We start from the raw sequence: 15,257 nt of genomic DNA, 5'->3' as shown, positions 1-15,257 counted from the left end.
AGGGAAATCACTTTGTATTATCACAGCTCTGGCATTACCATAGAAACATTTTTCCCTTGCCCTTTGGACTAGCTTCCATTTGCCAGTGTCTACTTCTAAAGCAAAGTGTAGTATGCAAAATTAAAATAACACTAGTGCCAAGTTTCTGTGCACCAATGTCAAGTGATAAAATCCTTTTAATCTCAGTTTCCAACTTGGTCTAAATGTAAGATGGCATTGGGTTGCCCTCACTTTTAGAAGAAATACAAACTCCAACCCTGACTACTCGCGGTTCCACATGTCCCATTACAACATAGCCAGCACTTTTCCAATCCAGTTACTCTGTGACCTGCATATCTGAAAAGCTACTTGTCACCATGGTCACAAAGATTTGGGTGCCTAATGAATTAGGCAGTACCAATGTGAAAGCAGAGTGCCTAGAAAGCCCTGTAAACCCCATATTTTGACAACAGGTTGTAATATAAAAATGAACTGGACTTTTATAGATCTTATATTGTGGAATTCTAGGAATCACAACAGAGATGATATGACATTCCCAGAGACTGGATGAAGTACATGTGTGTTGGGGGTGGGGCTGTTTTTTTCTTTATGTTTTTAATGGAAAGAATGGAAGGATGGCAAAGACTGCTGCAAGACTCCTCACAGATTTTGATAAAGCCCTAAGGAATGCTGTCTCAATACTACTTTTTTTTTTTTTTTTTTTGTTACTAATCTTTACTTAAATGGTGCCTGTTTCATGCTTACCTCTATACTGGTCAGCAAAAACCAGACATTTTTTACTTTCGACTTGAAAGGTTGCTCTTGAATCTTAGCTTGGCAGGGCTTTTTGATTCTCTCCACTAAAATGTACGGAATCATCAAGGGAAGAATTTGTGTTTGCTTTTTCCTCTTGGCTAGCACTTACATGATTCACTCTCTCATATTTTACGTATTAAAAATAATTTTAAAAACTCCCTACTACCTGGTTATTAGTTGTAAAAAACATTCAGAAAGTTAGCAGAGATCAATTTCTAATACCTATGTGCAGGAGGATTACGTACTAAAGTTTCCCAAACAATAGGTTTCACATTTCAGATACTCCTTGTATTCTGTACTGGAAAGAAACGGATAGCTCACAAATCATGAGTTTCACAGAGACAATATTTTTAAACATTAATCACCACAAATGTCATTTGCAAGGCACTTTTCCTAGCAGCAATACACATTTATTAGCTATATTAAAACCTAACTCAATTATTAGCATCTTGGCTTGCATTCCAAAGGCCTAGTTTTTGATGAATGAAAATTTGTAACTCATTTTCTCTATTTGGAGACGGATTAGGTGAATAGGTTGTGTCAAAACCATTTCAGTAAGTTAGCATTACAGTAATGTTGGGGCTTTCACAGCTTCTTTCTCATGCCTAGTAGCCAAGCCAGTAGAGTTCATTTACAAGCAAAAGCAATACGACTGATTTTGTATCTGTGAAAACAGACTACTTCCTTTTGGTGTGCAAATCTTAATTCTTTATCTGGGTAAAGGACTTTTACTACCATGCTTCATTCAGAATTGACATGTTTGTAACAGCTGTATTCAATCTTTTGACACAACAGCTGTCTATCTGAATTGCTTCCATTAAACTCCTATAGTTTAATTTATTTTAGCTTGGAAAGGGTTACTGTTTAAAAAAATTCAAAACAGAAGAAATAAAGATGATGCTTCTTTTCACTGTCACAGGTATTAAACAATTTTGTGAACAAAGGTCATGTGTTTGCAGAGCGGCTTCTTTCAGTACACTAACAAGTGATGCAGACAGCAGGGCTTCCTTAGGATGTATTTCATCTTCATTCGGCATTTTAAACTGCAAGTCCAAACTCAGCTTTAAACTTACCAGTTTCCATTTTTCCCTGGAAATGTTCAGTGCTGGACAGTGAACCAGGAAAAATACTTCTGGTAAAGGTATTTCCCTCTCTCAGTCTCCAGCTATTATCTTTGGCCTCACGTCTTCAAAAATGCATCTAGATATTGTGCAAGTTCTGGTTATCTAATGAAGCCTTCCTTCCCCTTCACAGGAACTGACCATGAGGCACCACAACACTGAATGGTTGAGGTTGACAGAGACCTGTGGAGGTCAACTGGCTGAAACTCCTTCTCAAGCAGGGCCTCCTAGAGCCAGTTACCCAAGACCATGTCCAGATGGCTTTATAGTATCTCCAAGGATAGAGACTCCACAGCATCTATGAGCAACTTGTTCCACCTGTTCCTGTGCTTAGTCACCCTCAGAGTGAAGAAGTGTTTCCTGATGTACAGCAAGAACCTCCTAGTTTTCAGTGTATGTCCATTGCCTGTTGCTGTCTCCAGGCACCACTGAAAACAGCCTGTCTCTGTCTTCTTTACACTATCCCTCAAGATATTTATACACATTGATAGGACCCCCTGAGCCTTCTCTTCGCCAGGCTGAACAGGTCCAGCTCTTTCAGATCCTCCTCATTTGAGAGAAGGTCTAGTCCCTAGCAGAACTACGCAATGTCATTACCAGATCCTTTTTTTTAAATTTTTCTTGCTCCTTTACACATGTATTCCATGGTGACTTAAGCCAAATAAGTCACCAAGGAATTTTCTCAGAGATAGAAGATTTCTGCATGAATTGGATTGGGACAATTTGCTTTTCTTTGTAGACCTTGAGAAGAACTGCTGTAAATGTACAGTAGTGCTGACAGCATTTAACTTCTATCATCAGAAAACTGAGCTCCACTGTCATCTGGAACTGCTCATTTTCTTTCATTAGTGCACTTTACTGCTGAAGTCTTTGTCCAGAAAACAGATTATATTAAAGTTTTGGCCAGGTTTTAATTTAGTAACAGAAAAGAGCTTCAAACTCTGATCTAGCACTATCAGGTTGCTGATTCTCTCTTTAATGTGACTTGACTGGGTTTCTCAATATGCTTAAATCTCGTGTTCTAACAAAGACTTTGTCTGTGCTTACAGGTATTTTTTCTAGCTTTTCTGGAAATCCTCCAGCTGCCCTTGTTTGAAAAAGAGTTTTAACTACTTTCACTGTAGTCAAAGATGGCAGAATATAGCACTTTCAGACAGTTTCCCTACAGCAATATTTGTATAACACATATGACAGAGGTTCGCTCACCGTATATTATTGCTCACTTTTTTCAGTACAAGACAGTTGCTATGCAGAAAAGTCTTTGGAATTGACTTGAAGCTGGTATTTACTGAAAAAGTGAGAACTTGCAAATGATTTTGATTTCCCTGTTCTCAATAAGTTCTTCCAGTACAACACCTATGGTTTAAAGAGATTTGGATTCTAAAAAGAAGTCTATAAAGAGTCTAGTTTCTTCAGAATGAATTGGCTTGCATTCCATTCTCACAAGTTAATTGAACTAGAGATTTCGTTTTTCAAAGTAGGTATATCTACAGGCTCATGCCTACTTGCTTCTGGAAAACAGAGTTAGGAAACAGAACTCGGAGAAAGCAGCCCAAATCACAGAAATGGTATAATTTTTTTTTTGCTGCTGATACTAAAAGGTTGATCCTCAGTAGCCAAAGCCATAACAGTTGGGTATTATCAAAAAGTCTCTGATTTACTGTTGCCTGGTCAAGACAGATTGATCAATTTGGATTGTACTCAGAGCTTCTGGAAGGTAGGTTACAAGTAAACCTGGGGATGACTGACAGGTCCTGAAATGGGGGTAGTGTTGGATCATACTACTTATGCAGAGCACTGACAGAACACAGTTTGTCAGCACTTGCCCATCTCTCTTGATGAGTATCAGGAATTCCTGGATTCTTGATCATGCACAATTCCAGCTCACTAATATGTGAATTTGTTTTGGAGAACTCTGGAAAGAAACTGAGAAGAAAAGTGGAGAACAACACCAAAGTCTGTTCCAGTGATTCACGAAAGGAATTTTTTTTTTTTTCTAAATAATAATAATTTTATATATATGTATATATATATATGTTTCTGAAAAGCAGGCTAGCAATGTGAGACAGTTGGGGCAAGCAAGTAGGGCATGTACCCCTTTCACAAGGTCATTGATGTAGATTGAAACTATGTAATCCTTGAAGAGCTGACTGAATGCTCATCCCAGCACATCTCATACGCTTAGGCTGACACTGCAGGCAGTCTGAATCCAGAAAGCTCTGTAGTTTGCACAGGGCAGAGCTGTAAGCTGTGTATAGGCCAGACTCTACAAATGCCTACACATTTAGCTGGCATGCTAAGAAAGGAGAAAGTAGTATAAAAGGAATAACTAAGTTAGAAATAAAAATGGGCTGGCTGAGGAGACCAAAAGTTACTTGGCAGGTCATGATTTAAGAGGAACAGAAGCACCCACCTTCCTGTATGGCGGATGTGACCCTGTGATGTACAGGGAGTGGTGATGGGGGTGAAGCAGGACAGACACCACTGGGATCAAAGTCTCCCATTTAATCATACCTGTAATATGAATGATTTTGTAGACTGACAGTCAAATGTCATCCCTCTAACAGGCACTGTGTAGCAGGAAGAATATGTTATACTGAGAATCTGAAGCTCTGAAATGCACAAGTAAAAATAATCCTGTCTCTACAGTTCAAATAGCACAAGTGTGCATACAAGGAAATATTTTATTTAATTATTTTCTCATTACCCTCAGTGTTATAAAATAATTTGCCTGAAGGAAGGAAAGTAATGTAAACAATGCATTATTGCTACTACATAGATATTCTGGCAGAAAAACACTAGTGATGCAGTAAGGACTTTAAATATCTTCTAGTTCATAAAATCTGTATATTAAACGACTGACAGGTCCACAATTTAATATTAGAAGTTACAGAAATGTTTGAGACAGAAAAACTTTTTAAGAATACTGCCTAAAAAATCCAACTAGTTCTCTAATGAACTGAGCTTATTCTAGATGATGCATTTTTTTAATGTTCCCTCTTTTAGATGACAAAATTAATATGTTTGGCTGATTTTTGCTGCTGCAAGTTCTTTATATATGACAGAGTAGTTATCCCAGAATAAACGGGACAACAAATTCAATCTCTATTTTGTATTTTGTCATATATATCACTCATCACAAGTTAGATAACCTGCTAAATCTGAGTAACGTATCTTACTGTCAGTATAAGTAAAGACGTATAGAGAGATCTAGTACCTGTTATTTTAAAATAAGACGGGCAGGTGTGCATCAAATATAGTTAATTCAATTTCAAAAAGTAAAATATGACTGTATTGGTAATTGGCATTGGTGGGATATGTTCTGTCCAGGTGGTCATGCTGGTTATTAATGGATTCCAGAACAGGATGACCTTAAAAAGGTGAAGGTGTGTTTTCAATTGGACCCATATGCATTGCTGCCTGCTGCAGTTAGATGTTATGTAATTTTATTTTTTATCTTAAAATCTCAGCCTTAAAATTACAGGGATTTATATAGTATGTGTGTATGTTATATTTATAGTTGACGCTACCCAAGTCCAATACGATATAGCTTCATGCACTGAGTGAAATTTATGCTATTCATCTTCTCAACTCATTATGCTCAAGCTCCATCAGCACTTTGGGAAGTAAACCTGTAAAGCATCTACGCCTGTTAAACTTGTCACATGTAATAATAGCATATTATATTAGCATTATATTACTTTCTTAAAAGTATTCAGTCTAATTACTGTTGAACTGTTATTTTGTCTTTATTTTCTAATGGTATGTTTGTTAATTTAGTTTACAAGAACAGCTTCCATTCCATTACTCTGAAATGCTTAAAAGAGACATGAGAATAATTCAAGTAAAAGAAAATTCTAGAATGGCTAGGGCATTAATGACACTGACTCCATCTCACAATGACAATATCTTTTATTAGAGATCTTATTTTACATATCCCCATAATATAGAAAACCTTCCAAGAGAAAATATCAAAAACCTTCAGTTGAAATCTGTTTGTTTCAGGTAACATGAGCAAATTAACCAAAGGCATTCCAGATAAATGAAAAAAAAACCAAACAGTACAGGTACAACTCTGGTATGGAAAGTAATTACAAGGTTTTAAAACATTTCTTACATGGCATTGTCTTTAAAACCATACTGGAAGGTAAGGATGCTTGGTTCTCTTAACCAGTAGTTATAAACCCAGCAGCTATAAAAATAGAGAAAAGAAAATAATATGATTAAAGTAGATGGCCAATGCACAGAAAAAAACAAGAACTTAATTGAAATATCCATATAACAAAAATACAGTGTAAGAATTCATTAAGAATTGTTGAAAAAACAAACAAACTCAACGCATCGATAGCCACATTCTCAATAAATAGAAGTAAAATTTATTATCAAACTTTGACTGGGGTTTTGACTTGGTAAAGGATTTCAGGAAAGGATCCCAAATTGAAGGCTCTTCTGTTATTACACAAAAAATGCAAAATAAAGGAACAAAGATTAAATCTGCTGGTTAAGGAAGATTCAGGCATCATGATTGTACAGCTGATGATAAGAGAAAAGATGAAACATCTTTCGGAAGCAATTCCAACAGGCAAAATACTTAACTTTATTGCATAAAAATTTTCTTTTTCTGCCTAACTAAAATGACATAGTATTTTGAAAGCTCTCTTGCACAGAACACATAAAAGTCTCAGAAGCACTTTAACTCTGAAGATGCAACAAAAATAAATGTTATGAGAAATTTCTGCTGGCAAGACTACCTAGCTTTGAGTTCCAACAAAAGCCAGTATTTTCGAATACTACAGCTAAGAAAAGTTACAGTACATGTTTATTGCATGAAAATATCCATTTATTGGATCCATCTGATTTTTTCATTTGTGGTTAGTGGTTCTCATGTTCTTGATATAATTTGCACCAGATCCTACTAAGTATTCCACTAATTACAAAACACACAGTAGATTGAAGCAGGGAAATCTACAGAATCTCAACAGGGATCCAACTTGTGACAATGCATGAAATTTAAGTTTCACTTTCATTTTCTTTTAAAATAGCCTGTAGCTACATGGTATAATTTGGTTCACTGTGGAACAACAATGATGAAATTAAATGGAGTAGGCAATATTAGAGTCAGAAAATAGCACATCTTTTTACCAGTTATGATGACTTTTCATGCATTAGTATTAAAGATAAGCAAGGATGTATGGAAAAGTAAAACATAAGTGAGAGGAACAAGAAAGTTATGAAGATAAATTAGGACAAAGAAATGGGATCATTCTCAAATGCATGTTTAATATATATTAACTGTAAACAGCAGGTCTACTTAGGGAAATACTTTTCACACTTGAATGGCTTCAGCACTAAATATGAATTACATAATATGTGAAAATAAAGCAAAAAAGTAAGACACTATTTTTCAGTAAGGTGAACACTGGCAATGTAAGTGAGGTTACAAGTTTGAAACATGTTTAAAATATAGGCACGTGATTCCAAATGAACAGGTCACCACAGTCTGTGATATACAAGCACGAGCTTTGATGCAAACTATGTCTTGCTTACTACCAACTCTCTGCATCAAGTTGCAATATCCTTGAAAGCAGTTGAATTCAAATTTTACAGTATATTTTTGTTTGTGTTTCATGTTATGACATCATTTTAATACATTCAAATAGTCAAAATATTCAGAATAAGACAGCACAAACTTGGTGCAGGAGGACATAGATCAGAGTGTGGCCAGCATTGTCAAATAGGAGATACACAGCTTAAGTATTATATAAACTATCTTTCCCTCCAAAACATTAACATGGACACCAAAATTGTAACAAGACTTATCAAAAAATAAGGCACATAGATCTTGATATGGTAATCTTGAAATAGAAAACTCATTTCAGAGAACATCAGTATCTAAATGAGTTTTATAAAAATCTTGTATTAATGATAATTATGGACATTTCTCATCATACATGATAATGGAATAATTGCACATATCCCAGTGTGTCTCAAGTAACAAAATGGGAGTTTTATTAAACATTTCCATTGCAAAATTACTTTGTAGGTTCATGTTTTCCTATTTACATAACTCAGGTGAATGGTAGAAGTATTAAAATCTACCATCATTTATCACAAGTACTGCAGGCTTTCATTTTACCACAATTAATAATCCCCTTTGTGTTGAATAAATTGAAATTAATTGTGGAAGAAATTGAGATTATTGTAATTTATATAAATTATTGTGAATATTTGGACATTAGCTACTACACAAGGACATTTTCTTCTGTTTTATTTCCAAGCTGCATCTGAACTTTCTACACTGAATTATTTGTACATAAATTCATCAAGGATCAGCAAAGAAGGCTGTTTAAAATTCAATCCCATCTTTATGAAAATTAAAACACCAGAAACACCATTAGTTAGCATTTAACCTGAGATTTAATCTGTTGAGAGGTTAACATCCTTAGAAATTTCTTCACTTGTTGCATTAACTTATACTGATGTTGCTGTTTTATGGAAAATAATACTAAAAAAAAAGTTGTTTGCAACATGGCTTTTCACTGTGTTGTCAAAAAAACTATAGAATGCATGTTTTTCTCACAGTATCCAGAAGCTGGAATAATTATGTGCTTCTTATTGCACGTGAAACTTAGAGGAGATATAATTGCAGATTCCTCTTCTTTATCTGAGTATTAAAGCCAGATTTCATCTTAGCCGAATCCGAAAAGTATTTATTTCCATAGAACTCATATTTATTTCACTTATATTTCTGGCATCCGGAGGTGAATGCATCAAAGATAAAGATGTGGGCGTAAGACTTTCCACTCTGAATTTGTTAAAGAGTTTATGCACCTTTATCTGGGAGAAAACAAACAAACAAACAAACAGATATTTAGAAAATACAGTATTTATCTTAAAGCTGACTTTAACCTAATCTCTAGCAACAATTCAAATGATCTGGCCAGGGGATTAGACTAGATGATCTTTCGATGTCCTTTCCAATCAAAACATTCTGTGATACATCATCTTAGAGCTATCAGTACAGCAATTCTTACACCAAAGATTATGAATATTTTTAAGTACTATGTCTCCAATGCTGTATGCTAAATTAGATCTTTTTAGGCAGTGTTCACTTGTCACATTTCAAAGCGAATAAGTTAAATCAATACATTAAAAATTGACCAGAAATATTTGGATTAAATTCCTCTTGTTTCTAAACAAAGCAACACTCTTCCGCTTAAAAAAAATCAAAACTATTTCAAAATTTGATTACAAAATTACTGTAGGTTCATAACCATCCAGTCCATCTCAAACCTTCACAACACTTATTTCATAATTTTATGTATCACATCAATTCTATAGCAACTGCAAAACACTCATATATTTGCAATGGTGTAGGTCATGTACGTGAGCATGGATAGAGATAGAACAAGTAAGTTTTCAAAGTAACAGTCACATAATTTGTGGATATATTAATAATATTCAGAAGATACATTTCAGAATATGAAATTTGACTCTTTTTACTTAGTAAAGTTCTAAACCACTATTAAAAATAGAGAAATACAAACTCATTTTATATGAAAACTTTCACAGAAAGTTAATGAGATTAAAACTGACCTAGAAGTTTACTTGATGATGTGGTCATTCCCACATCCCAGCAAGTCCGTATCTTTATCAAATAGAAAGAAGCTTTCAAGATAAACTTAACTATTATCCTGGAAGTATAATTCTTAAAAAATAACTACCCAGACATCACCTCTAGTTTGTCTTAAGTATCAGTGTTTCTTTAATAGTAAGCTATCCATAAAGTGTTAGTATACCTTTCCCTGAGTAGTGGAACAGAACAGATCCATGTGTCTGTTTGAAAATCTACAGTCAAATCCCTTTCTGTGAAGAATCAGAACAGCTTCATCAGATGGCTCAATGTCTACCTACAAATAAACAAAACTAAAAATTACTCAGGAAGTAGCAGAGTTAGAAAGACATTTATAACCTTATAAAATTATCATTACCTTACAGTAACAGAGCCATTTATGGTTTAAATAACATTTAGCCTAGATAGAACACGTTTCTTTTAATGTTTGTAAGACAAAACATAGAAAGAAATAAACAGTAAAGAGAGTTTAGATATACGAACTACTACAGAATCTAAATATAAGTTGATAACCAGAGTTCAAACCTCAACAGATGCACACATACACACTCAGAATTTAAGTGTAGCTACCACAGCTGCATGAAACTGTACACTAGTAAAACTAAGTTTTTTGTTTATAAGTTAGACATACAGTACTCTTGAGTGTCAGCAGGCATCAAACAATAACCTAAGAGTAACCCACAATCTCAACTTCCTAGTTTGGACCAAATCACTTAGAACAAAGGATAGAACATAAATTTCTCAAATCAGAATCTTGTTTTGACATGTACACTTCAGAAAACAAAGTCATAGCGGAAAACTGTCTGGGAAACTTTGATTTAGAGGAAAACTTCATTTTTTTTTTCCTTTTATACTAAGATGTAGAAAACCACTCTTGTATAGCAAGAATAACTGAAAAGAAATTCCTCACATTATAGTTGAATGTGCATGCAAGTTATCTTCACAGGACACAAGTGGCACATGACAAGATGCCCTTCACACTGCAAGCTGTTTGCTGTATCACTACACTCACCTTAACCATTTATTTTCTATGATGCATTATTTGATTTCTTTTTTGTTGTTGTTTTACATGCTTGAGCTCTTATCATATAAATACTGAGGACATAAAAAAGGTGGTTCTATCCACTGCCATGCCAGCCCCTAGGGCTCTTTTTATTTAATTTATTTCCAGTTTAGTTGGTTTTGTAGTGGTGATTTTCCCCAGAAGTCTCTAACATGAGTTAGGTTATTTTCTGGTACTTTGGTAAGTATCTATCACCTCGGAGAAAGCTATGACAACAAGCATCAAGCACTCTGTGATGCCTTAGGTCTTGAAGGTGTAACAAATTAGAGAGGTCTTAATCTAATAGGCTTCAGATACAAACCAATTTTCTATTAATAAAGGACATCTTGGAACAGTTTGAACCAGCTTTTTTGATAGCCAGCATGACACAACTTCATAGTATGACAAATTCATAGTATTAAGTACTCATTCAGATAATAAAAAATGGTAAAATGATAAAGTTATTGTTTTCTAAGTAAGTTCCTCATGTAAAATATTAAAAAAATAACTCAACAGTATTTGGAATTGAAATGAGATACTTTGCAGTAAAACACACACTGGTAAAAACTTTGCATAGTTTAAAAACAATGAATAAAATTCAGTTGGAGATTTTCATGAACAACATTAGCTTGTAACCACCTAAATCTAGGTTTTTTATTAACGAATTACATCTAAAGTCAGCATATTCAAATAAGTTTGCAATACTTAATATCACTGATGGTTGAAAAAGTTCTTATCCTGTTTATAGATCACTTTCTACATCAAGGTAATGATATGACAAAATTATTTTCCGTCTCCAACTATGAAATACTTGACATGGTTTTCACTGTCACTGATGTGACAGTTTTGCACTTAAAACTAGACATTTTTATGCACACAATGTAATATTGTCTGCCTAAACATCAGATTAGTGAAATATTAAAATTCATACTGCAAAAGCCTGAGTTCCTATGGGTTAAATTGATGTTAAAAATGACAAGGCAGTAATGAGTATCAACACTTTCATTATTACAGTGGAATTATCTTGTAGTAATCTGCATAACAAATGCATTTCAAATGATGGCATGAATATTTCATGTCAAGTTTTTAAAACTAAATATTATCTTAATTAAGATTCAAAAGATATAAACCAGAAATGCAATAAACAATTAATGGCACCTTTAGGTAAGTATAAAGTATAAACACCTATGATATAGTACTCGATCTTTTAGAATTCCCAGGAGTTTATCATGCACAGAATATTATCCACGCATAATAAACTATGCTGTTCTAACCTATTAGCAAAGCAGGCGTAAGACTGACTAAGTTGCCATCTACTTTCACTTACCTCTTCTTACATAATCTCTAGGTAAATTAGATTAAGCATATGCAAGCCTAAGGAATGTATGAGCAAGTACCAACCTGATCTACACCAATAAGACCTTCTAAACATGACCTTGCTAACTGCATGAAAACCTGTAACATTTCTAAATTTGCAACAGACATCACCCTAAGCTTGAAAACTTCACAGCACTGTTATATGACAAGAATTCCTTAACTACTGTAGTATCAAATCTCTGACTACCTTTCTTGGAAGAGCTGCCAAAGTTTGATGTGATTTTCACATCAGGCCTCTAGATAGAAATAATTTTTGCTAGGCTTTCTCATAAGCACTATCCCAGGGCAATGCTGATAAAAATTTGATATGAAAGAAAAAAAGATTTAAACACTTATCTGATTACTGTAAGCTAACAGACATGCATTGAGAAGTTCAAGTAATGTGACAAAAATATTTATTTCTATTTAGTATAAAGGGACAAATGTACTCAGATTTTAAATCTTGAGGTCCAGTCTGTTTACTGTGGGTAAAATCAGTGCCAAACAAATGAAAAACTGAAGCTTTATTTAACATTTCTTTAAATTCCTAAGGTATTGGACTCTTCCACAACAAGATCACATATCTTACAATAGTGAGATTCTTCCCACTGATAGGAGTAGAGTTCAAAGGGAAACCAGGAATTCCCTTACATTTTTTCTAATTTATGCTTTATTGCCTTTTCATGCATTCTGATTTCTACCTTAATTCTTAGTAATATTTTATTTTAATTTGGTATGTTTTTATGTGAAGCTGTAATGATATAATTTCTTAAAAATCAACTTCAACAGCTAAAGCAAAGAAGTAGTACTCTACATTTCTGGAAAAAAATTGCATTGCATCAATTAGCCAGAATTATGAGACTTGTCATTCAAATTCTTGGAAGACAGAGAAAAGGAGCAGAAAGTGAGAAGGGATTTTAGAAGACCATTTTGGTGTACAAGAAATCATTTGCAAGGCATAGCACCATTTCTGCTGCAAGGAAGAACTGTTCTGTACCTATAACGAGAATGGTCCTGTCCTATGACTACTGATAAATTTCACTTTGAAGTAATGCTGCAAGCTCAAGGGTTGTCAATCAAGAAATCATTGAAATATACAGTTGTGCACAGGGAAGAGATCATAGCCTCAGTCTTATACCAACTGGGATAGGGAGGCTGGAATAGCACAGATAAAATTGTACAATTCACCTGTGAGTAGCAACACTGAATTCAACAAACCAGACACAGAGCCAGTCTTCCATTTCTCAGGTTTACTAGCCACATGATAGAAACACGGGGAGGAAGTTTAGGCCTTGAAAAGGGAGAGGGGGCATGTTCATGAAGGCCTACCCCTGAAGCAAACAGGTCTTGCTGAGCTGGCTGGGATAAATGAACAGATGTTACAGTGAAGTGTAGAACATACATGTCATATGAAGATCTAATTCAATACAATACTAACTCTTCAAAGGCATAAAACCTACAGAATCAGAAGTTATTCCACTTTGAAACTGAAAATAAGAAACAGTCACGGCTGAAGGTGTGTACATAAGATTACTAACAGAGAAAGTGTGAGAAGGTAACCTCATTCTTCAAATTTCAAAATAAGGTTTAAGACTAAAGATGAAGAATTATGATAAAACAGTAACTAATGGCAAGTTTTGTAGATATTCTGAATAGAATGTGAGGTTATTACAGATGAGAAGTTCTACCTCAGCCACCACAGAGACTCTAAGTAAGTAAGTATCTAAGTATAGCAGAATTATTAAGGTATGGTAGATTTTCTTGAAGTCTTCCAAATGGAATCAGATGGGTTTAAAACTACAAGCTTTCTTAAAAACACAGATTATTGTACTCAGAACAAAGTCAAACAACCTTAAATTTAATTTTTAATACAGAAGACAAAGTATATGAACCATTCTGCACTTAAACTTTGGAAATGCACTGAAATTTGTCCCCTGCAGAGACAGAATAATGCACTATGAATTTTATTATGTTGGGAAAAAATAAATTACTGTATTTCACGCTACTCAAACAGATACAAGTTCCTGCAGAATTAACAAAAACTAGTCATCACACTGCAGTTTATCACATCATATAAACCGCCCCCGCCCCCCCCCGCCCCCCCCCCCCCCCCTTACTTTCCTAGAAGGAAGTATTTGATTAGGCTATATAATAAGCTACATGATATGTTTGCTCATAAAAATAGTAGTATGACCTCACCTTTGATTGGATTGTCCTGAGATTGACTATATGCATATCACAAGGCATGGACAACACGAGTGGAGAAAAAGTATTTAGCATCTCTGGGACACCTGAATCTGCATAAGTTGTCATTGGAATTACAGGATGATTCAAGAAAGCAGAAGTCATATGGCTAAGCAGTGAGGGAAAACTGACTGACGCCTTCTCTTCATTCTGCAAAATACAAGAGAAAATATTTGTAAATTCAAGTTAATATATCATCATGTCTAAATTCTGAAACCCACTTACTTTATATATGATTCCATTAATTTAATACAAACATTTTACAGACTGTCCATTTAACTACTTTTAGAAACTTCTGATCATCCACTAACTCTCTCCTAGGAATAGGTATACTTCCTGTTTTTACAAATCATTAGTACTACTTTCAAAACAATCATTAAAAGACACCTCATTTTACACCATTCCTCTGTTTTCTGTGTTAGCTCCTGGTGTGTAAACAATGTAGTGTAGAGAAAGAAACTAGCTACTAGTTTAGCATTTTGCTCTATCTATTATCTACTTGAATACTGACAGCCAGCTAGTCTTTTGCAGGCCTCTTTTTCTGCATAAAACGTCTGTCCCAAGTTTCTTGTCCACTGTCATCGGATGCATCTAACTTGTACCCTACATCCCTCTTTCTTCTTAAATCTAACTTCTTAAAACTGTTTGCTTGCAGAAATCACAACTAGCATATTTTTCTTGGTCCACAGTGCAAAAGATATCTTTCAGCAGTTTTATTACAATGTAATGCTGGCAGGAACAGAAGTGACTCCTCTCTTTCAAGATTTTACAAGTTTTATACTTTCCCAAGTTTTGTGTTTGCAGTGCTTTTACAGGGCTGCAGAAGTCATGTTACAAACCTAAAATTACTAAGTCCTACATATTGCCAACAGCTAGTTAAATCTCCATAGAAGCCAGAAAAGAAAACAAAGGAATTTCAAAAAGGTAATTTCTGTTTCAGAATGTCAGTGAAGGCAGAATGTGTGAAAAACTGTTTTGCTCTTGTTTTTCCTTGCATACCTAATCAGATAAATACTTGTTTGTTTATAGTTGAACAGGTGATTTTTAGTGAAAACTTTGCAGAAAG

General features: G+C 34.5%; 1 protein-coding gene across 1 annotated transcript in view; it reads right to left on the bottom strand.

The window, feature by feature from the left end:
• Positions 1 to 8,600: 8,600 nt before the first annotated feature.
• MAN2A1 (mannosidase alpha class 2A member 1) overlaps positions 8,601 to 15,257 on the bottom strand; it is a gene marked incomplete at its 3' end in the record, with an annotated part of 106,902 nt that continues 100,245 nt past the window's right edge. Inside the window, exons 20-22 of the mRNA XM_080362024.1 lie at positions 14,147 to 14,341; positions 9,716 to 9,826; positions 8,601 to 8,753 (exon numbers count right to left, since the gene is read on the bottom strand). Coding sequence (XP_080218150.1) covers positions 8,601 to 8,753; positions 9,716 to 9,826; positions 14,147 to 14,341 — 459 coding nt within the window. The remainder of the gene's footprint in view (positions 8,754 to 9,715; positions 9,827 to 14,146; positions 14,342 to 15,257) is intronic.

This window comes from Nesoenas mayeri, assembly GCF_963082525.1.
Source record: "Nesoenas mayeri genome assembly, chromosome: Z".
NCBI classification, from domain to species: domain Eukaryota; kingdom Metazoa; phylum Chordata; class Aves; order Columbiformes; family Columbidae; genus Nesoenas; species Nesoenas mayeri.
This window is presented reverse-complemented; position numbering and strand designations above follow the sequence as displayed.